The sequence below is a fragment of the Vidua chalybeata genome, chromosome 23 (genome assembly GCF_026979565.1).
Source record: "Vidua chalybeata isolate OUT-0048 chromosome 23, bVidCha1 merged haplotype, whole genome shotgun sequence".
In the NCBI taxonomy this organism is placed as follows: Eukaryota; Metazoa; Chordata; class Aves; order Passeriformes; family Viduidae; genus Vidua; species Vidua chalybeata.
Window position 1 is genome coordinate 5,938,086 of NC_071552.1, and position 21,129 is coordinate 5,959,214.

The 21,129-nt window shown below is 51.4% G+C and overlaps 1 protein-coding gene across 4 annotated transcripts in view; it reads right to left on the bottom strand.

Annotated features, from left to right (window-relative positions):
• Positions 1-21,129, bottom strand: part of KIRREL3 (kirre like nephrin family adhesion molecule 3) — a 371,179-nt gene that overhangs the window by 127,683 nt on the left and 222,367 nt on the right. For 2 of the 4 annotated variants that reach the window (XM_053963258.1, XM_053963257.1), the window contains exon 2: positions 5,682-5,759. The exons of 1 other annotated variant lie outside the window; for it this stretch is intronic. In XM_053963258.1, the coding sequence (XP_053819233.1) occupies positions 5,682-5,759 (78 nt within the window). Of the gene's footprint in view, positions 1-5,681; positions 5,760-15,908; positions 15,925-21,129 lie in introns of those variants that run through there. One more of the 4 variants, XM_053963260.1, reaches the window with a different exon arrangement.

Genomic DNA, 21,129 nt, shown 5'->3' on the forward strand with positions numbered 1-21,129 from the left:
ATTATTCAATTTAGGCCAAGGTACATTATGCAAACCCTGGGCTGAGCTTCCTCTCCATTTTGTGATCCATGACAAGGACTGGAATTCCAGTTATTAATAATGGAGGAGCTATAATTGTTCTAAGGATGGGTATGAGATAATTACAAGCCATAAACCCAGCTTTCATATGCACACACAATTCTTTCCCCATGTTTGGCAGCACCAAAACCTTGCTGGAGACACCCTGAAGCTCAGGACAAACCCCCCCACGCAGAGCTGCTCGCAGGTCACAATGCAAATCCAGAGCTGGGAAGGAGCACGAGCAGCTGCCCAGCTCTGCAGGCAGGCAGGGGCTGGTCAGAATCAACCTTCCAGAGGCTGGAATTAGGTGATCCTGAAGGATCCTTCCAACCCAAACCACTGTACGGCTCCATGGTTCCATGATCCCTAGAAGCTGCAGTCTGTGAGGGCTGCATGGACGCAGGAATGATCCCAAACAGAGCAGGCTGGTGGCTCTCCTTCCATTTAGGCCACCACTGTCCCTGTCTCCCTGGGCCAACTCACCCCTGTCCCATAGCTGAGGTATGGTGGATGAATCCCATCCTTGCAGGACCTCCCCCTTCCCCCAACAACTTGATGTTGGAGCAAGTCCAGAGGAGGCCATGAACTTGACAAGAGGATGGGAGCACCTTCCTGGAGAAGATTGGGTTGTGTGGAGACCTTACAGCACCTTCCAGTATCTGAAGGAGCCACAGGGAAGCTGGAGAGGGACTCTGTCAGGACCTGTAGTGACAGGACAAGGGGGAATGGGTACAAATGGAAATTTAGATCAGATCTCACAAAGAAATTCTTTACTGTGAGGGTGGAGGGATATTGGCACAGCTTTCCCAGGGAGGTTGTGGATGCCCCATCCCTGGAAGTGTCCAAGGCCAGGTTGGACAAGTCCTTGAGCATCCAAGTCTAGTGGGAAGTCTCCCTGAACATGGCAGGGGAATGTTGGAACAAGGTGATTTTTGAGGTCCCTTCTAACCCTTAACATTTTGGGATTCTATGAGAAAAGAACAGAGCTTTCCATTAGTCCCTTCCATTAGTGTCTTCAAATAAGATCCCAAACCTTCAGAACAGAAAAGTCAAGGTGAGATTGCAGCTCAGACTGCAAAACTCTCAAGGCCTCACTCTTCACCCTCCAAAAACTGAAGATTTGTCTTATGCTGCCCAACAGCCCCACATGGCTTTTAAAGAAAAGTCGTGCGCCCTGGATCTGGGCAGCCCTTCCCTGAGCTGATTTCTGCAGCCTTGACCCAGCAGAGGTGACCTGCCAAGCTCTCCCTCTCACAGAGAAGGCAGAGCACTCGTTGCTATGTGGATCTGCAGCTCTGCAGCACAGGCTGCTGCTTCTGCTGTGCTTTGTGTAGTGGATGGAGACACCTTGAATGCACAATCCAGCCCGGACACAAACGGAGAGCGGCTGCTGCCGGAGATAACTGCGGCACAACCTCCTCCTGGCACAGCAGGCAGTGTTTGCATCCCTCTGAAGAGGAGGGTTTGTCCTTCCCTCAGCACAGATCATTAACCACTCACTGCTCCAGCAGGAAGGTGCTGCACCAAATCCTTCTGTCCCTTTCCCCACTCTGTGCTGGGCACAGGGATGGAGCCCACCCCTCATACTCCAAGAGCTGTGCCCATCCCACGGAGATGCCACCTGCCCTCCACATGTGAGGACACGAGAGCCAGCGAAGCGACTGGAAGGGGAGGTCAGAGGAGGGCAGGCAGCTGCCCTGCCCCGCTGCCCTGCGTGGGGGGACACTGTTGTAGGCACCTGCCAGCAGCTGGCGGCTGGTGGGAACAGGTGGTGGAGGTGAAGGCTGACACCTCTCAGTGCTTAATCGTTCCCGTTAGTAGCTCTATGAATGGCAGCCAAAAAGTGCCATAATTGCTGCAGTGACGCTTGCTAATGACTCGAGTTAGATCTGGCAAATAGTCAAAGGCAGGAGACAAGAAGTAAAATCGCAGGAGCAGCATCTGAATTCCTGCCTTGGACCACTGCAGAGGAGAGTGGAGCAAGCCCGGCTTGGGACCTGCAGGCATGGACAGGGAGGGAGCAAGCATGATGGGTGAACAGAGAGAGATATTCCAGCACACCCCTTGCCTGCCCCTGGGGAGACAACTGCATGAGAAAGGAGGAGTGGGAATAGAAGAACCAGCCCAAATTTTCAGAGTAGCTCAAAATCCTTTTTCTTGGGTGACTAAGGTGACCCGCCTCTTAGAAAATATCTTTCTACTCCAAAATCACCTTGAATCAGGGTGGCACAAACCCTGGGAGAAGCAGGGTAGCTCATCTCACAGCACCACCTCCAGCCCCAGCAGCGCTCCCCTTGCACTGCAGGTGCCTTGGGACGTCCAGGCCACCCGCCGTGGCTTCCGCTGCTCCACCCTCGTGGCCATGGGAGAGCCATTCCCCAGGAGCAATCCAGCCCCTCCTGAGCTAACAGCACGCTCCTCCTGATTATGTATCTGTTTCTGAATGTTAACAAACAGTTGGCAGCAGCTGATTGAGTGGGTTATTAGCAGAATGAAGACAGATGGCGGAGGATTAACTCCAAAGCGTCTTTATTGCGCGGCCGTCATTGCAGACAGCTCTCCCTCTCCCTCTCCCTCTCCCTCTCCCTCTCCCTCTCCCTCTCCCTCTCCAGCTCCCTCTCCCTCTCCCTACAACTGTCACCAGCTCCATTTCACCCCACAGCTCCCAGTGCACACCAGAGCACGGGCCCAGCACGAGACGAGCCCATCATCAATCACGTAAGCGCAGAGCAACCATGCTGGAGCTGTGCCTTGCTGCTCCCCAGACAAATTCCACCCCCAAATCCAGACTTTTCCTGCTGAGGGCTTTACAAGTGAGAAGTGGTTGCACCTGATACAGCACAGCAGTGCAAGGACAGTGCCCAACCTGCGTTTGCTGTGCCCATCACGTGCTGCCTGACAGCTGGGAGAGGCTCCAACATTGCACCTGGGCCTGTGTGATCACTGCACGGAGATTGAGATGAGGAGCTGATGGAACTGACGTGGGTAGAGGCACATCCATGGACACCGATCTTGGCTCCTCATCCTAGAGCCCAGCTTAGCTGGAAGAGCCACATCTGCAGCCAGCTGTGCTAATGGACATCATCCCTTGCCAGCTGGTCAACAAAGAGCACAATGCCACCAAAGGCCCTCGCTGGGCACCTCTAACCCAGATCTATTTCAACCCGCTGGGAGAGGTTGCCAAACTGATCTGTGAGCATCCAGACTGGATCTTCTCTGTGAGGACAGCCAAAAACACCTCGTTCACAGAATCACAGAACATCCTGAACTGGTGGGACCCACCAGGATCATCCACTCCCACTCCTGGCCCTGCCCAGACCCCCCAACAACCCCACCCTGGGCATCCCTGGCAGCGCTGTCCAAACACTCCTGGAGCTCTGGCAGCCTCGGGGCTGTGCCCATTCCCTGGGGAGCCTGGGCAGTGCCAGCACCCTCTGGGGGAAGAATCTCTTCCTGAAATCCAACCAGAGAAATGATTTCCTGTCAGAAAATTATTCTTCCACACTGTCAAGGCTTCCAACTCCTCTTGTGCTTATCTCCCTCCAAGCCATTGTAGATGTGTCCAGTAAATGACAGGAAGGTTCTAATGGTCCCTGCAATTACCTGTTTCCTCTGGGATGGAGACCCCATGCCTCATATTATCCCACTGCCCCACTGCCTTCCGGTGCTTTCAGTTCCCTCAGCTCCCTTGTAATTATTAATAGGGCTGTTCTTCAGCCTCTTTTTAAAGGGAGGAAAAGCTCTCACTTGGCACAAATATAAAGGGGAGTTGCTCTCTCTCCTCACCCTGGCAAGGGAACTGGCCCAAAAGTCTGGCTCAGGCACCTTGGGCAGGAAATTCCTGTAGATGACCAGACACTGACCCCACCCCAGCTCACACACCATACAGTGTGGATCTGTACTGCAATCCACCAAAACTCTGGGAAGCTGGATGTCTGCAATTGTCATCTGTAACTGCTCCTAATGAAAACACAAGTCCTAGGTGGTCTTTGTAGCCATGGAAATCCCCCTGACTTTTGTTTTTGGCAGATTGTACCTTTAAACATAATGGCCCCGCAGCCTGCAGGGGCCAGAAACTGGCTGCATGTCAGGCAGGAACACTTTGTTCCCTTTCCCTCACAAAAGCTTTACTTTTGGCCTTTCATGTTTCTTTGTTCTCTCCACACAAAGCCATGCTCAGCCTGAAAAGGGGGCTCACTTCGTAGGCTGACGCAGGCTCTGAATCCGTCAGGGGACCAGAGCAATCCCAAAGGACTGGCAGGATGTCCAGGGTCCTGCTCTCCAACACCCTGTGAGCATCGCCAGGGGCTGGGCACAGCCACAGACTGCCTGTCCAAGAGGCTGGAGGGACAGGAAGGTACCTAGAGGGAGGCTGCACCTTCTCACAGCACTCGTGTCCCATGGGGCAGCCCCTTCCCATTTAAAAACATCCGCTAATCAATGTTTAAAGAGTGTGCGCTAATTAACAAGCATGAGGTGAAGCCTTGTGTAGTACTTTCCCCATGTTATCAGCTCAGTATCAGGGCTCCTGGGAACGTGAAGGAACCTTTGATCTTCTAACTGATATTTGAACCACAAACTCGCCTCTATGAGAGTTTTACTCCGTGGAAACAAACTCACCTTTTACTGTCATGGAAAAAGGCTTCCTGCAGGAGCAGACACCCCCATGGCTAACTGCTGGCAAAACTCCATCCCATGCAGGGAAAAAGAATCATGCAATAGTTTGGGTTAGAAGGGACTTTTCAGGGTCACCTAACCTGAGCAGTGAGTAGGGACACCTTCCTCTAGACCAAGTTTCTCAGAGCCCCATCCAGCCTGACCTTGGATGTTTCCAGAAAAGGAAGCGCAGCAGGGCAAGAGATCACACCCTTTGCCTGAATTATTTCCAGTCAGAATCCCTAAAAAGAGTTAAATCCATGCTTGGGTCAAGTTTCCAATTCCCAGAGTGACCTCACAGAAGCCAAACTCCCTGTGACACATCCTGGAGACCCTCCCATCTCACAGGGCTCTGGGCTTCCTTCTCTCATCCAACATTAATCAGAGGGGGCTGCACCAGGGCTGGCTCCAGGAAAGGAAGCTACCAGAAGCAAGGATGGCATTTCTTCTGAGCATAAATAGTTTTTGTTTAGTTATTATGCTTCATAATTATTTATGATATTTCTATGGATTAATCAATGCTCATAAAGTACTTGGGGAATGACTGGAATATAAAATAGGGAGATTTTAGCAGAAGTTTGAAGAGCAATGTAACGGTGACTCTGCGAGGTTCAGAGGCACTGGAAACTGGGATTCTGGAAGTGGCATGGTGACCACTGCCATCCAAGTAGAATAAGAAGAGTAGATGCAGCAATAGCTGCAAGAGCTTCCTGTGTGACAAATCCTTTCTGTAGGAAAAGACAGTAGGTTTTGGATGTATGGAGCTACAAAGCTCCTGCTCTTCTCTTGCAGGTTCACAGAGGGGTCTCCCCACATGCATGCCCTCTGAGATGTTCCAGAGATCAAAGGGGAAGCAGGATTTTCTCCTGGGTGGGAACAAAAGCCCAGCACACCCTCAGAGGTGAAGCCCCTCACAATGAGATTGCTAAAGAGGAAGAAGAAGAGAAGGTGAGGGAACTGCTCACCTTCAGTCATCCTGCGGTACTTCTCCTTGTACATGAACCCCAGTACTAGGCAGCATCCTCTTCCTGGGAGCCCCAGTTCTGCAAGAGAAGAGAGCGTGGGGTTAGACTGGGCTGGGGACAAGAGCAGGCATCTGGGGCTGCTGCAGGGAGCAAATCCTGCTGGAGACACCCTTCAGGAAAAGCGCCAGGAAGGTGGGCACCTAACTGAAGTCTTTGGTCAGTCTCACAGAGCTGAGCTTGGCTTGGCCCCAAGAATGTATTCAAAGACAGGAGGGTCAGCATCCCCTTCCGTGCCTGTCCTTAAGCTCTCCTCTATTCCAAGTGAGGCAATGAGCTGCATCTTCTTCCACAGCAGCGTGTTCCAACAACGGTACTCCTTTATCCCTTTCTCCCTTAGTGGGCAGCAAAGTGAAATGGGAAATGGGCCTCGGTAGGGAAGATAATTCTGGCCTGAGGAATCTTGCTCTTTAGAAGCAAGCAAGTGACCCTGTGAGCAGGAGAGTGCCAGAGTCTGAGGAGGCACAAGCCTTTGATGCCTTGATTTGTTAATGGGGCTTTTTGACTCTTGGTAACAAACAGAGAGATCTGAGCGTGGGTTTTTCCAGAAGTAGGCTGCGAGCACAGGCGCTCTCCCCGTGCGCATCTCAGAGAGGCAGAGAGCTCTCATTCTTCAAACAAATTCTCCTGTGTCACAGTGCAGAAAATTAAGGTACTATGTCCCCAACGCTGCCTGTGGACCTGCAGAGCTCCTCGGGGGCTTCTGTGCTCTGCAGAGCCCCGCTGATCAAAGCCCCTTTGATGTTTACTTAATGTGGCTGTGGACTCTGCAGAGCCCCCTCTGCCGAGGAAGGAGTGCCGGGAAGTTGTGCCTCGCAAGAGGGGAAGGCGGCGGAACGGGAGGCTGGAGAGCGCAGTGGTGGCTGGAGAGCGGAGCAGGACCTGCCTGGCATGCTTGGCTTTCAGGGCCATGAGGCAAACTTGGGGTTGAATCGCAGATCTGGACCGTGTCCAGAGGAAGAAGGAAGTGTGATGTGATGAGGGAAGATCCCCGGATCCATATGGGTGTATTCCCAGACACAGAGAATCCCTCCCTAACAGTGCTCGCTGCCGTGGCATCCCAGCAGAGTGGTTACATCCTCCTCTTGTGCACAGTATGAGGCAGAATTTGAGCCTAAACCTAGGAAAAAACAAACTTCTTTTGATGCCACACACAAGCCCAGTTAAAGCACTTTCTCTAGCATTATACAGGGCTCCACCTTGCAGGAGGCCCCTGGTTTTAAGGCTCCTGCCAGGGGAATCAGCATCTAACCAAAGCAAGTCACACGTGTTAATCCACGGAGGATGATGCTCAGACAAAAGCAAGTCTCTTGAAATAATCAAAGTAAGCTGAAATTTAATTGCTCCCCTAAATCCGCCTAGTCCTGGAGGGAATGCCCGGAGAGAAAAGGTGTCCCCAGAATGGGACTCCGCCTTTCACAATGTCTTTGGGGTGCTTGTAACTCTCCCATTGGCCATAAAAGGTGGTGACTAACTCAGGTGAAGATGTCTAAGGATCAGGGCAGATGACTCAACCACCAGAACTCTCAGTGGTTTCTTGAATTAACAGGAAGGAGTAATGAGCAACCATTGTTCAGGTCTGATGGTGAAAACCAGTTCTCTTGCTCTCCAGGACAGAGACAACGTGCTCCACCATGGTCTGCACAAAGTGCACAACTGCAAGCACACTCAGAAAGGTGTCGGCCTGCAGGGTGTTGGATGCCTCTGACTGCAGGGACAGCCAGCTCAGGCTGCCTCCCTCAGCCCTGGCTGATAACAAGGATCGATAAGACCGTGCTGACCTTGGGGGAGGTTCCATGCAGGATCCTGTGAGACACACACTTCGTGTGCCTGGCAGAGCCCCGAGCCTGCCCAGAGCCCCTGGGGCCGGCTGTGCAGAGCCAGCAAAGCAGGTGAGAGCCTTTATGTCTTTATTGATAGAAAAACAAAACCCCATCGATTGCTATTGAGCCTCCAACGAGCACCAAGGTATCAAAGTAATTAAAACAACACAATTAGATTAGTGTCAGACAAGGCAGCAGAGCCCACAGTGCAGCTGAGCAAGCCAGCACTGCTTGCTCAGACATGCACACGGGGCCTGGGTGTGGATGCTGGCTGGGTTTTCCTGGACACAGACCTGGGGTGAGGGGTTCTGCCACACACCATGAGCACAAACATCACCAAGATCACGGAATGGTTTCAGTGGGAATAGACCTTAAGGACCCTGCCTTGGGCAGGGACATCTTTCACTGTCCCAGGGTGCTCCAAGCCTCGTCCAGCCTGGCTTTGAACACATCCAGGGATCCAGGGGCAGCCACAGCTGCTCTGGGCACCCTGTGCCAGGGCCTGCCCACCCTCCCAGGGAACAATTCCTTCCCAATATCCCATCCATCCCTGCCCTCTGGCAGTGGAAGCCATTCCCTGTGTCCTGTCCCTCCAGGCCTTGTCCCCAGTCCCTCTCCAGCTCTCCTGGAGCCCCTTCAGGCCCTGGAAGGGGCTCTGAGCTCTCCCTGGAGCCTTCTCCTCTCCAGGTGAGCACCCCCAGCTCTCCCAGCCTGGCTCCAGCCCTGAGCATCTCCGTGGCCTCTTCTGGACTCACCCCAGCAGCTCCAGCTCCTTCTGATGATGGTGGCCCCAGAGCACCCTGAGCCAGGGCAGTGCTGGGGGCAGCAGGAGCTGCAGTGTCCTGGGACAATCCCACCACTCAGGTGTCCAGCTCTCACCTTCCCCTTGCAGTGAGCAAAAAGCTCCCAAAAGGGGGTTGTGGGCAGGGGCTCCAGCCCCAGGCAATGGCTGTGCTGTCCAAAAGGTCCCAGCTGAGTCCTCAGAGAGGGCAGGAGGCTGAGGCTGAGCTGGATCCCAATGAAATGTGGGTTCTTGCCTCTCTGGAGCCTGGCTCAGCAGGCTGCTGTGGGCGCCTGTCTCCCGTTTGCCTCCCCAAGGGGTGCTATAATTAACACTTATAAACCACTTTGATATCCCATGATGAAAGGAGCTGTACAAAAGCACTGCATTATAATAATTCATACCATAAATTTGTGAGAACATGCAAAAAGCTTTATAGCTAAAGGCACCTTTAAATACTTGAGAGCGCCTTTAAAAGGTAAAATACTTCAAGATGACTCTGCTGCCTAGGGATGTCTCACCATTTTGGCTTTTAGTGGCTACCTAAAGCTAAAATAGTTAAACAGATATGCAGCATTTTAAATGTCTTGGCTTTAAGGAGGCTGCTGAGACACACCAAAACCAGACTGTTTTAACCCTTGTGTGTCCCCATCTCCCCCAAATCAATCCCATCCATTTCCTTGTGATGATAATTGAATTTCTCAGCATGGCAAAAGTGGTTACAGCTGAAGTTGATCATCCCACGCACTGTGATGAAGTGGGAGCCAAGGTATCCTGGTTGGAAAACACCCAGCAGAACCATGATTTCCACTCTCTCAGAAGTACCTGCATTAACTCACCCCCAAACTGGCAGAAGAGCCACTCACTGGGCAAAGCAGGAGCAACTTCAAACCACAAATTGCCACTGACAACGAAGCAAAACCCAGTTAAAAGAAACAGGACCTTGGAGTCTTGGAGAAAGGGATCCTCAGCCTGGGAAATAGAGGGGAAAAATGCTCAGGAAGAAAGATCTCTCCGTGCTGGGCCAAACGATTCCTTCTGCTTTCTCCTCGGTTCTTTCATTGTATGGGATTTCTTTCCTGAATTTCAGGGCAATTCCTTCCCTGACCACTCAGGAAAGGAAGGAAATATCTGATCACCGGTGCACTAAAGGCTAAAGCTGCAAAGCTGTAATAAGGGTTTATTAACATAATCATAATATGTACTATTGTGTAGCTGTATCCCACCAGGAATGTAATAAACATTTAATAGCCCAATAATACCTGTTTAATAATTTTTCAGCTCAACCTGTCTAATTGCAAGTTTATTAAAGAACGATAAACTTTATAATCGTTGTAAAGGCATAATTGCAATTCCATTGCTTATTTAATATTGAGCTAATGATATTACAACTAAGTTATATTTTCCCATACATATTAAATATCAATTAGCTGGTTTAAACTATTGATTTGTATTTAATTAACTATGCTATTATATACCAATTAAACTCTTATAAGAGAAGCAGAAACAGCTGGTCTCTAAAATTAAATTTTTAAAACTTAGTATTAACATAAATATCACGTTTCCATTTTGTCATGTTTTCCTTCTACAGTGATGGCAATTTGCTACCTGTAAATATTTTTTTCTGATTGCGTGTTATATCCATGACTTTAACTCTACTTTCTGGGATGGGGAATGGGCAACCTCCACGGTAGATATCCTACTGTCAGTGACGCTGAAATGTGGAAACTGGGAAAGGCAGAGGGCTGGAAAAGCCTGGGGTCTCACCTGGGGATCCCAGAAGCAAAGAATTCGTCTGGGAGCTCTTCAAAGAGCAAGAAATTCTCCAAGGAAAGAAGCTTGACACATTCCTAAGTTGGCCAGCAAGGAGAAGATCCTACCTGACCAAATCAAAGAGATTTTGATGGAGAATCCTCATCCTCCTGCTTAGGAGTTTCCTCTCCTGGTGGATACAGTTGCTTGCTGAACATGGGTGCCTTGATAAAGAAGCAATATGGGCAGAAAAGCCTGATCTCCCAAGGTTTTTCATGCTCCTGGATTCACTGTGTCTAGGGATGCTGCATCCCAAAAGAAATATGTGAAGGAGCATTTTCTCTATTTTTCATCATTTTGATTTCCGGGCTCAGAACCATCCCGAACATCCCTGTAAACTCTCCTTCAGAGGACTCTGCCCTGGGCAGCCATGGAGCACCCTTCCCTCCAGGTTCTCCTGCCATCAGTGCTGGGTTGAAGCTTCCTCCCTCGATGTTGTTTGCATCCACGAGCATTCCTGAGCCATCCAAACTTCTGCTGCAATTTGGCAGAGAGCAAACGGATCCTTTGGCACAGAATTTCTATATTACACTGTTAAGTCTGCAGAGCAATCCAAGATCTTCAGAGATGAAAAAAGCCATACAAATGCATATTATTATTAAATCTGTGCCTGGTTAATTTATAAAAATGTATTAAAAAACCTAAGAGGCTTCCCAGATGAGAAAATGGGCACATTACTGTTTGAAATATGAATGAAGCAGAGATCAGTGTTAAATGCCAGAGTGATATTGTATTTTATTCTACAGTGCTCTGCAAAAAAGTTGCATTTATAAACCCATTTATTGTATTATGTACTCACAAACCACCTTGTCATCCATTTATTGCACAAATAAAATCTTAAAAGCAGAGGATTAGTTGAGTGTGTCCCTGTGGGACCACAATCTGACTTTAAAGAATCCATCAATGAAAGAAAACAGATGGAGCAGAGATGTTTGCCAGCTCATTGCTCCGAGATGGAAAACACAACTGGCTATTCTCCCACAGCCCACAGCCCTGGAAAGAGAGAAGGACATCCAGCAGGGCTTGTGGAAAACTGTCCCCATTCAGGAACCAGTTCTGGTTGAAGAATTTATCACTCCAATCTCCTCTCCTACTGCTCACAGGGTGAAGATCTTGGAGAGGATAGCTCAACTTTGCATGGTGAAAGAAAACTCCCCAAAATTGAAGTCCTGTGTAGAACCTCTGTTAAGACCTAAATTTGTCTTAAACACCACTAGAGAGGCACCTTCATGCATTGGGGAACAGCAACAGCTCAAACGAGTGCCAGGGCTGTTGTCCCTACTGGGAATTTGAAGGGTGAAGGTCTGAAGGATCTTAAAACTTCTCTCAAACATTTCTTTTGGGTTAAAAACCATAATGGAAAAAGACAGAAAAGCTTGGATGTACTGATTTTTGCTATGCCTCTTTCAACCCAGTAGAAAAGCGGAGTCTCCATAACCCAGGAGGGCATTTTTTGGGACAAACAACTGCGGACAGGTACATGCCTTGAATATTGGAGTACACTGGAATCCAGCTTTCCAGGTGCCTTGAAAGGCATCAGCACTGGAAGCTTCAAGAGGAAGAGCAGAGAAACACCCAGGAGGCAGCTCTTCCCAGGAACAAGCTCTGCCCTGGTACCAGACAATTAAAAGTTGCTTCTTCGCAGGAAACACAACTGGCAGAAGGGGAAAGAAAGAAGAGGGATTTGTGCTGCTGAGCAAAGAGAATGATATCCCTGTGTTCCCTGGCTAATGAAGGGAAAAGAGGCACCTCCAAGCTGTAACTCAGCACTGGAGTGTTTTGAAGAGGCTTTTTTTCTCTAGTGGCAACACAGAGCCTTTGGTCCCTAAAGTTCAGAACTGAATCTGTCTGTATTCCCCACTCTCCTCCCCAGCCCTTCACGGCTGATGCACTTTTTCTGAACCTCTCACAAACATGTCCAATTTGGGGAGCATCTGACAAGTGAAGAAAAATCTTCACAAACCTCAAATCCAGTCATTCTTTGGATTATTTTTTCCTTTTCCTGAAGTTAAGAAATCTGATGGAGCTGCAGTAGGAAAAACAATTCACCCCAGAGTAAGGTGGCTGTTGGTACTTGAACCTTCCCACACAAACAGCTTTCACAGCTTTGTGTGTACAGGCATGTGTTTACACTGGTCAAATTGCCCAAAATGCTTTGCTAAGACCTTGAGTCAGCAACTTGCACAGCTTAACTACACCTCATGTGCAGGAAAAAGTATTTTTCCTGTATTTCCTACTATAAAAGTCATAACTTACACACAGGGTTTTATTTAAAAGAAAACCAAATAAAAGGTTATGTAGAAACAATTTGCTTTTTTCACTATTAAGTACCAAACCCACTCCTGTTTGCACTGCTGAAAGCTGGGTCAGGTACCCCACACAGTCAGAGAATGATGGCAAAAAACACACCCAGGCATTGGAAAAGGCTGGTGGGGCTGCCCATGATCCCAAATTCAATTAGCAGTCCCATGGGAGTTTGGGTTGCACCTGCTCCCTCCATAGCCCACTTCTGAAGGCTCCACTCTTGTGGTGGTGTTTCCTTCCACAATCTTGCAGAATCCAGCTGTAGCTCCAGCATTTTCCCCCAGTTCACACAAGTTTTGGAGTATTTCTCAAGAGCTGCTGTCCCAGGCACCTCAGTCCCTCCGGTGCTCCTGGCCTTGCTGCAGCCCTGGAGCTCAGATCCTCCTTGTGAGGTTCCTGTGTCGTTCAGCCAACTTCCCCGCTGGTGGCTCTGACCTGCACTTCAAGGGCTTCCCAGGGGATGAATCTGCTTCACTTCAGCCCACTGTACCTGCTGCTCCAGCCTGTTCTGTTCTCAAATGTTCTGTTCCAGTGCAGTGAGCTGCTGCAGGCAGGGCTGGAACAAGCCTTCCAGGGAAATCAAAGCAGCAGGCAAGCACCTGCCCATGCATTCCCCAGTCTCTCCTAGTGTTTCCCCAGGTCAGCCCCTGAAACCTGGACACATCACCATCCCTGTTGTCCCACCAGGAGGAGATCTGAAGTGACAAGATTTGCTGATCCTGGGGAGGTGGCAGGACAGCCAGGGACACGGCAGGACAACCAGGGACATGGCAGGAGAACCAGGGACACAGCAGGACAGCCAGGGACAGAGCAGAACAACCAGGGACATGGCAGGACAACCAGGGACAGAGCAGGACAACCAGGGACATGGCAGGACAACCAGGGACACGGCAGGACAGCCAGGGACAGAGCAGAACAACCAGGGACATGGCAGGACAACCAGGGACAGAGCAGGACAACCAGGGACATGGCAGGACAACCAGGGACAGAGCAGAACAACCAGGGACATGGCAGGACAACCAGGGACAGAGCAGGACAACCAGGGACATGGCAGGAGAACCAGGGACACGGCAGGACAACCAGGGATGCAGCAGGACAGCCAGGGACATGGCAGGACAACCAGGGACAGAGCAGGACAGCCAGGGACATGGCAGGACAGCCAGGGACATGGCAGGACAGCCAGGGACACGGCAGGACAACCAGGGACATGGCAGGAGAACCAGGGACACAGCAGGACAGCCAGGGACAGAGCAGAACAACCAGGGACATGGCAGGACAGCCAGGGACAGAGCAGGACAGCCAGGGACATGGCAGGACAGCCAGGGACAGGGCAGGACAGCCAGGGACAGGGCAGAACAACCAGGGACATGGCAGGACAGCCAGGGACAGAGCAGGACAGCCAGGGACATGGCAGGACAGCCAGGGACAGGGCAGAACAACCAGGGACATGGCAGGACAACCAGGGACATGGCAGGACAGCCAGGGACATGGCAGGACAGCCAGGGACAGGGCAGAACAACCAGGGACATGGCAGGACAACCAGGGACAGAGCAGGACAGCCAGGGACATGGCAGGACAGCCAGGGACATGGCAGGACAGCCAGGGACAGGGCAGGACAGCCAGGGACAGGGCAGAACAACCAGGGACATGGCAGGACAACCAGGGACAGAGCAGGACAACCAGGGACATGGCAGGACAGCCAGGGACACAGCAGGACAGCCAGGGACAGAGCAGGACAGCCAGGTGTTGGGCATATCTGTCTTGGCCTCACTGCAGTGGCTGTGTTCACCAGCCCACACAGATCCATGTGCTCCATGGAGCTCCTCCATGGCCAGGGAAGGAGAGGGGAACAGGCAGTGTCCCTCACCCTGTCTGACTGCTCCACCTCCTCCAGGAATTCCTCTGCTTGAGACAAGGGCTGGGATAGGCCTGGGCTGTCTGTCACTTCCCCCCATGCTCTGCTTGGCTGCTCAGCCCTGGACTTGCAGGGACTTGGGGACCTGCCTGGCAAGGGCTGTGGTGCCACGTAACTTCCTCCACCCACCTTCTTCCACCCCACCAAACCCAGGAGCTGCACATTCAACTCCAGACAGCAGAAAATTGACCCCACTCTTCATGTACGAAACCCATCCCAGCTTTCTGCAGCACCCCTTCCACTGAAAAAAAGCTCTCCAGGGAAATAAAATGCCTTAATGGGGATGTGGCCCAGAGATTGGAAAAGCCTCAGAGTCTGCAGCACAAGGGTCTGTGTGAATCAGGGTCTGCAAGGGAAGGGGTGTTTGGGAGATGGATCGAGCTGCTCTAAAGCTGTGTTCAGCCTTCCTGCTCCATCTCCAGTGATTGGATCAGGATGTGCTCCTACAAACTGGGAGGGCTTTCAACAGCAGGGATTGTGAGACTCTGAGATGGTCTAAAACCAGCTCAGAACAAAACTGACAGGGAGAAAGATGCAAAATCCACATATTTTGTTTCCTTAAGAGTGCAGTGTTTTCTCTGAAGGCCTGATTTCACTGGGGCTTCTCATTTCACTGAAAGCCTCTGCACTGTTCCTTGCTCCTGCTGAAGGACCCCTGTGTGTCCCACCCCAATCCAAGCAACATCAGACATAGCACATTATCCTGGAGCCTGGTGGGAACATCTCATGGTGGAATAAGCAACATTTCTTGTCACTCAGAGACCACATTTACATGCAGGTCTAGAGATCCACACAGCAGTGGGAGTGTCCCTGCCTCACACCCCACCCAGAGCAACTTGTAACAAACAAACAAACCAACCAACCAACCAACCAATCCCCTAAGGTGAATATCCAACACAATAAAACAAGCTCAACTGGGAGGAGATCATGGCAATGGAAACACTTTGCAATAAACCCTGGAAGTCCCCACGCTGCTCTGACAGATTGTGGATAAGCTGGAGAGAAAAATAATAAAAATAAACCCACAGAACCGTAAAGGTCACATCTATAGCCGTGCTCTGGATCAACAATGGCTCCTCACACCTCCCACCTTGGATGTGTTTCTGCCTAAGCCATCCTTCTTACAAGTCTGGAAGACAGACAGCAGCACCGGGAAGCACAAACCACTTCTGCCCTCGGAGATGTGCTGGGATCACAGCTTTCCTCTGCCTGACCTCAGCCACTGCCTTCAAGCCCATGTGCCCCAGATTCTCCTGGCCCCGATCCAGAGAATCCCACTGCCCAGCTGCTCCAAAGGCTGGATGTGCTGGCCACCCCAAGAAGTGCCCAGCGAGTCCAAGCTGGAGGAGCTGTGGCCCTTCCCTCCCCTCTGGAGGCAGGGAAAGCACTGCAGCACCGTCCTGCTCTCCGTGAACACACACACAGAGCCCAGGCAGGGATCCCTGCTGTCCTCCTATTACTGGGAAATCACACTCCAGCCTCACAAGCTCCATTATTCCTGTGTATCGTATAATTAAATTCTATTTGCTGGTTACCTCACAGCACGGCTGCAATTCTTCTGCATCTGAGGCGTTTTAAAAATATTTCTGATCTTCAGCTTCTATTTCATTTTTCCTCTCCTTGGCAACTCTCAGCCATCTCTTTTAGCTGCCTTCCTGCCTGTGAGGTGGGAAGGGGCAGGAGACCTGCTGTGACCAGTCCATGCTGTGCTGTTTCCTCTCCAAGATGAAAGAGATCAGTGACGTGAATGTGTTATCTTAGGGCAGACGCACGGCACAGGTTAATCCCCATTTCCTCCTCAGATATCCAAACTTGAATTACTTCCCAGGAACTTGAATGGGAGCTGAGGTTCCTAAACAGCTTGGGGAACCTTGTGGTGGTGTAGCCAAACCATCACAGATGAGTAAACTGGCCAAGGAAGAAGCAATTCCAGGTTAATCCCACTTGGAGGTGCATTTGCTGCAGTCCCTGCTCTTCCCTTTCTGTTCAAACTTTCTGGAAGAGCTGTGGTGCTAAATGGAAGGGGCAGCGTGAGAACAGGTCTCAGCCCTCCACCCAGGAACAAGGCACCAATTACAGGGAGAGGGAGAAAGCCGTAAGATTTAAGGGATTATCTCATCACCACACTCCCATCCCTTTCTGCTTTGATTGAGGTATTGAGGTTCGAGCGCGCTGGCAGGGAAGGCTTTGGCCACGCTCAGCAGGAGGAGAAAAGAAAGTGAGTGTGCAAATCTCAGGCTGTGGGAGGCTGATTGCTGCCCTGTCCAGACCATGTTCCTTCCATGTCCCAGCGGGAGCAGATTCAGTCCCACCACGAGGAACAAATCCACCCTCCAGGCCAGGCAGGCATCCACAGCAGCGGCCTCAGGCTGGGTGCTTCAGCTCGCCCTGCCCTGGCACCGCTCACCCTGCCCAGCTCCAGAGACGACACCAGAGACACTGAGCATCCACGACAACTTCAGGCTGCAGCATTCAGCCTAAATATTTACTCCAGTGATATTCATGTCTCATGACCATCCCTCTCCCCTTTTTGAGCATTTTCAGTTTCCTAATTGACCTGAAAACTCACAATTTCTGCAACTGGTCCCACTAGCTGGATCTTCACGCTGCAAACGCTTTGCTAGCGATGCTCAGCTGCCTCAGCTGAAATCATTGTGGTTCACACCATGCTAAACCCTCCTTCCACCTCTGCAGGTGCAGTTAGCACAGGTAAGGGGTAGGAAGGTAAACCAGGGAAGATGGGTATGAGGGAGGGACCAAAGCAGGCACGAAGCAGGGATCTCCCCCACCCAGCAGCAGGGATCTCTCTCACCCAGCAATGGGATCTCCCCATCCAGCAATGGGATCTCCCCATCCAGCAATGGGATCTCCCATACCCAGCAATGGGATCTCCCATATCCAGCAATGGGATCTCCCCATCCAGCAATGGGATCTCTCTCACCCAGCAATGGGATCTCTCTCACCCAGCAATGGGATCTCTCTCACCCAGCAATGGGATCTCCCCATCCAGCAATGGGATCTCCCCATCCAGCAATGGGATCTCCCCATCCAGCAATGGGATCTCTCTCACCCAGCAATGGGATCTCTCTCACCCAGCAATGGGATCTCTCTCACCCAGCAATGGGATCTCCCCATCCAGCAATGGGATCTCCCCCATCCAGCAATGGGATCTCCCCCATCCAGCAATGGGATCTCCCCATCCAGCAATGGGATCTCCCCATCCAGCAGTGGGATCTCCCATATCCAGCAATGGGATCTCCCATATCCAGCAATGGGATCTCCCCATCCAGCAATGGGATCTCCCCCACCCAGCAGCAGGGATCTCTCTCACCCAGCAATGGGATCTCTCTCACCCAGCAATGGGATCTCTCTCACCCAGCAATGGGATCTCCCCATCCAGCAATGGGATCTCCCCCATCCAGCAATGGGATCTCCCCCATCCAGCAATGGGATCTCTCTCATCCAGCAGTGGGATCTCCCCATCCAGCAGCAGGGATCTCCCATATCCAGCAGTGGGATCTCCCCATCCAGCAGCAGGGATCTCCCATATCCAGCAATGGGATCTCCCCATCCAGCAATGGGATCTCCCATATCCAGCAATGGGATCTCCCCATCCAGCAATGGGATCTCCCCATCCAGCAATGGGATCTCCCATATCCAGCAATGGGATCTCCCATATCCAGCAATGGGATCTCCCCATCCAGCAATGGGATCTCCCCTACCCAGCAGCAGGGATCTCTCTCACCCAGCAATGGGATCTCCCTCATCCAGCAATGGGATCTCCCCATCCAGCAATGGGATCTCCCTCATCCAGCAATGGGATCTCCCCATCCAGCAATGGGATCTCCCCATCCAGCAATGGGATCTCCCCTACCCAGCAGCAGGGATCTCTCTCACCCAGCAATGGGATCTCTCTCACCCAGCAATGGGATCTCCCATCCAGCAATGGGATCTCCCTCATCCAGCAATGGGATCTCCCTCATCCAGCAATGGGATCTCCCCATCCAGCAATGGGATCTCCCTCATCCAGCAATGGGATCTCCCCATCCAGCAATTGGATCTCCCTCATCCAGCAATGGGATCTCCCCCACCCAGCAGCAGGGGTCTCCCTCATCCAGCAGTGGGATCTCTCTCACCCAGCAATGGGATGTCCCATCCAGCAATGGGATCTCCCTCATCCAGCAATGGGATCTCCCCCATCCAGCAGTAGGGATCTCCCACACCCAGCAATGGGATCTCCCATATCCAGCAATGGGATCTCCCCATCCAGCAATGGGATCTCCCCTACCCAGCAGCAGGGATCTCTCTCACCCAGCAATGGGATCTCCCATCCAGCAATGGGATCTCCCCATCCAGCAATGGGATCTCCCCATCCAGCAATGGGATCTCCCCTACCCAGCAGCAGGGATCTCTCTCACCCAGCAATGGGATCTCTCTCACCCAGCAATGGGATCTCCCATCCAGCAATGGGATCTCCCCCATCCAGCAATGGGATCTCCCTCATCCAGCAGTGGGATCTCTCTCACCCAGCAATGGGATCTCCCATCCAGCAATGGGATCTCCCCCATCCAGCAATGGGATCTCCCATCCAGCAATGGGATCTCCCTCATCCAGCAATGGGATCTCCCCCATCCAGCAATGGGATCTCCCATCCAGCAATGGGATCTCCCTCATCCAGCAATGGGATCTCCCCCATCCAGCAATGGGATCTCCCCCATCCAGCAGTGGGATCTCTCTCACCCAGCAATGGGATCTCCCATCCAGCAATGGGATCTCCCCCATCCAGCAGTAGGGATCTCCCACACCCAGCAGTTCCCCCTCTTGTGACATGCCCTGACCAAAATCAGCCCCCACTCAGGGCTGACTTGTGGCACTGGTGCCTTCATGCTCCCTGCTCCCTCCCTGCCAAACCCTGTCACTGCACTCAGCTCCTGCTGCCAGAAGGGCATTTTCCCAGCATTTGCCATAACTTGGATGATCTGTGGAAACAGCTCCCCTGCTTCCCCCAGTGCTGCTCCCCATGCACTCTCTCAATCCCATTAAAAGTAATGGGGTGAGATTGTCCAGCCCATTACTTTCGATGGCTTCGTTTCAACCAGACAGCCTAAAGCTCCCTTATCCTCCAAACAGCCAGCAGAGGAGCTCCAAAACTCCCCATTTCATTAGCACATCGTGCATTCCAGCTTGCCAGGGTTTAATTGGAAAGAGAGCCAAGCCTGCGTTAAGGTTTGCTAATTGCAGGAGAGACACAAGCACTCCTTGCACCACTGATGATTATCTCCTTGCTCAGCAATTTTGGGTTCTCCAAGGTGTGAGGTTTTATGAAAATAGTCCAAATTAAAAAAAAAAAAAAAAAAGAGAGACATAAGCAAACACAGCCACAGGAGAGGGACTTTATGGAATGGTTGTGTGCTCCAAGATTCTGCTGGGCTTGCTGGTGCTGGAGAGGAAATACAGTTACAGGAGGATCTGCCAGGAAGAAACTTTGGTCTTGCAAAAAGCCAAGTGAAAATCATATATTTAAGATGCATCACAGGACCTGCAGTTTGAGTCTTTCTGAACTGTAAGTCAAATAATCCACTGAGGGCAGAGACAGGCCAAAAATCAAACCACTTTACCTCCAAGACTGTTTGATATTACAAGATGCTCAGAAAGCTGCACAGCCAAACACCTTTCTTTGGGAGCTGGAGAAATCCCATTTCTGGTCTGATTTCTGACCTTGCCTTCTGCTCCGGGTTTGTAGAAGCCTGTCAGAACCTGATCATGTAACACCACGTGCCCTGTTACAGCCAGGCAAGGCACCTATTAGGGATGTACATAACGATGTATCCGGGAGACTGAAATAATGACACCGCAACAGCTGGCTAAAAAAAGTGGGAAGAGCTGAGTAGCTAAGTCATAGAATATCCTGAGTTGGAAGGGACCCACAAGGATTGAGTTGAACTCCTGGCTCTGCACAGGACACCCCAAAAATCCCACCAGGTGCCTGAGAGTGTTGACAAATGGTGGATAAAAATCTCCTCTGACCGTGAAACACCGGGAAGCTGCTGGTGGCACTCACAGCCAAGTGCTGGAAGCTTCCAGCCCAGCCCGGAGTTTCCTTGCCTCTGAGCTGAGCCAAGAAGAGATTAGGAAATGCAGCTCTCCTGCACCAACCCCTGTGAAGTCTCTGGTGGCCCCAGGGGCTCAGGGCTGTGCCCTGCTGTGATGTTGGGTCTCTCTGCTGCTGCTCCAAAGCTGTTAGCAGGGTGATGCTCCAGCCCTGTCCAGTCCAGGACAGATGGTAATAAATTTTTCAGTGGCTGGAGCAGAGTGCAGCAACTGTGTGATTAGCATCTTTTTCTCCACTGCACATTTCATCTGTAAACTAAGATTAAATACCTGGAGGAAAAAAGCTGCGGGAAAAGGGAACTTTAATATGTTTTCACAGCAGAGTGAGTAAACAGCTGGGATCCAAGGTTGGGGTGGCTCATGGGGCCAGGAGCTTTCCCCATGTCTACAGTCAAGTTATCCACGTTTCATGAAGATGCTCTGTTAGAACCAGGAAAAGGATGGGTTGAAAGGGATCTTAAAGATCATCTCATTCCATCCTCAGAGACACCTTCCACTATCCCAGGGTGCTCCAAGTCCCTTCCAGCCTGGCCTTGGACAGTTGCAGGGATCCAGAGGCAGCCACAGCTGCTCTGGGCACCTGTGCCAGGGCCTCACCTCCCTCACAGGGAAGGATTTCTTCCCATTGATGCTTTGTGAGGCTGC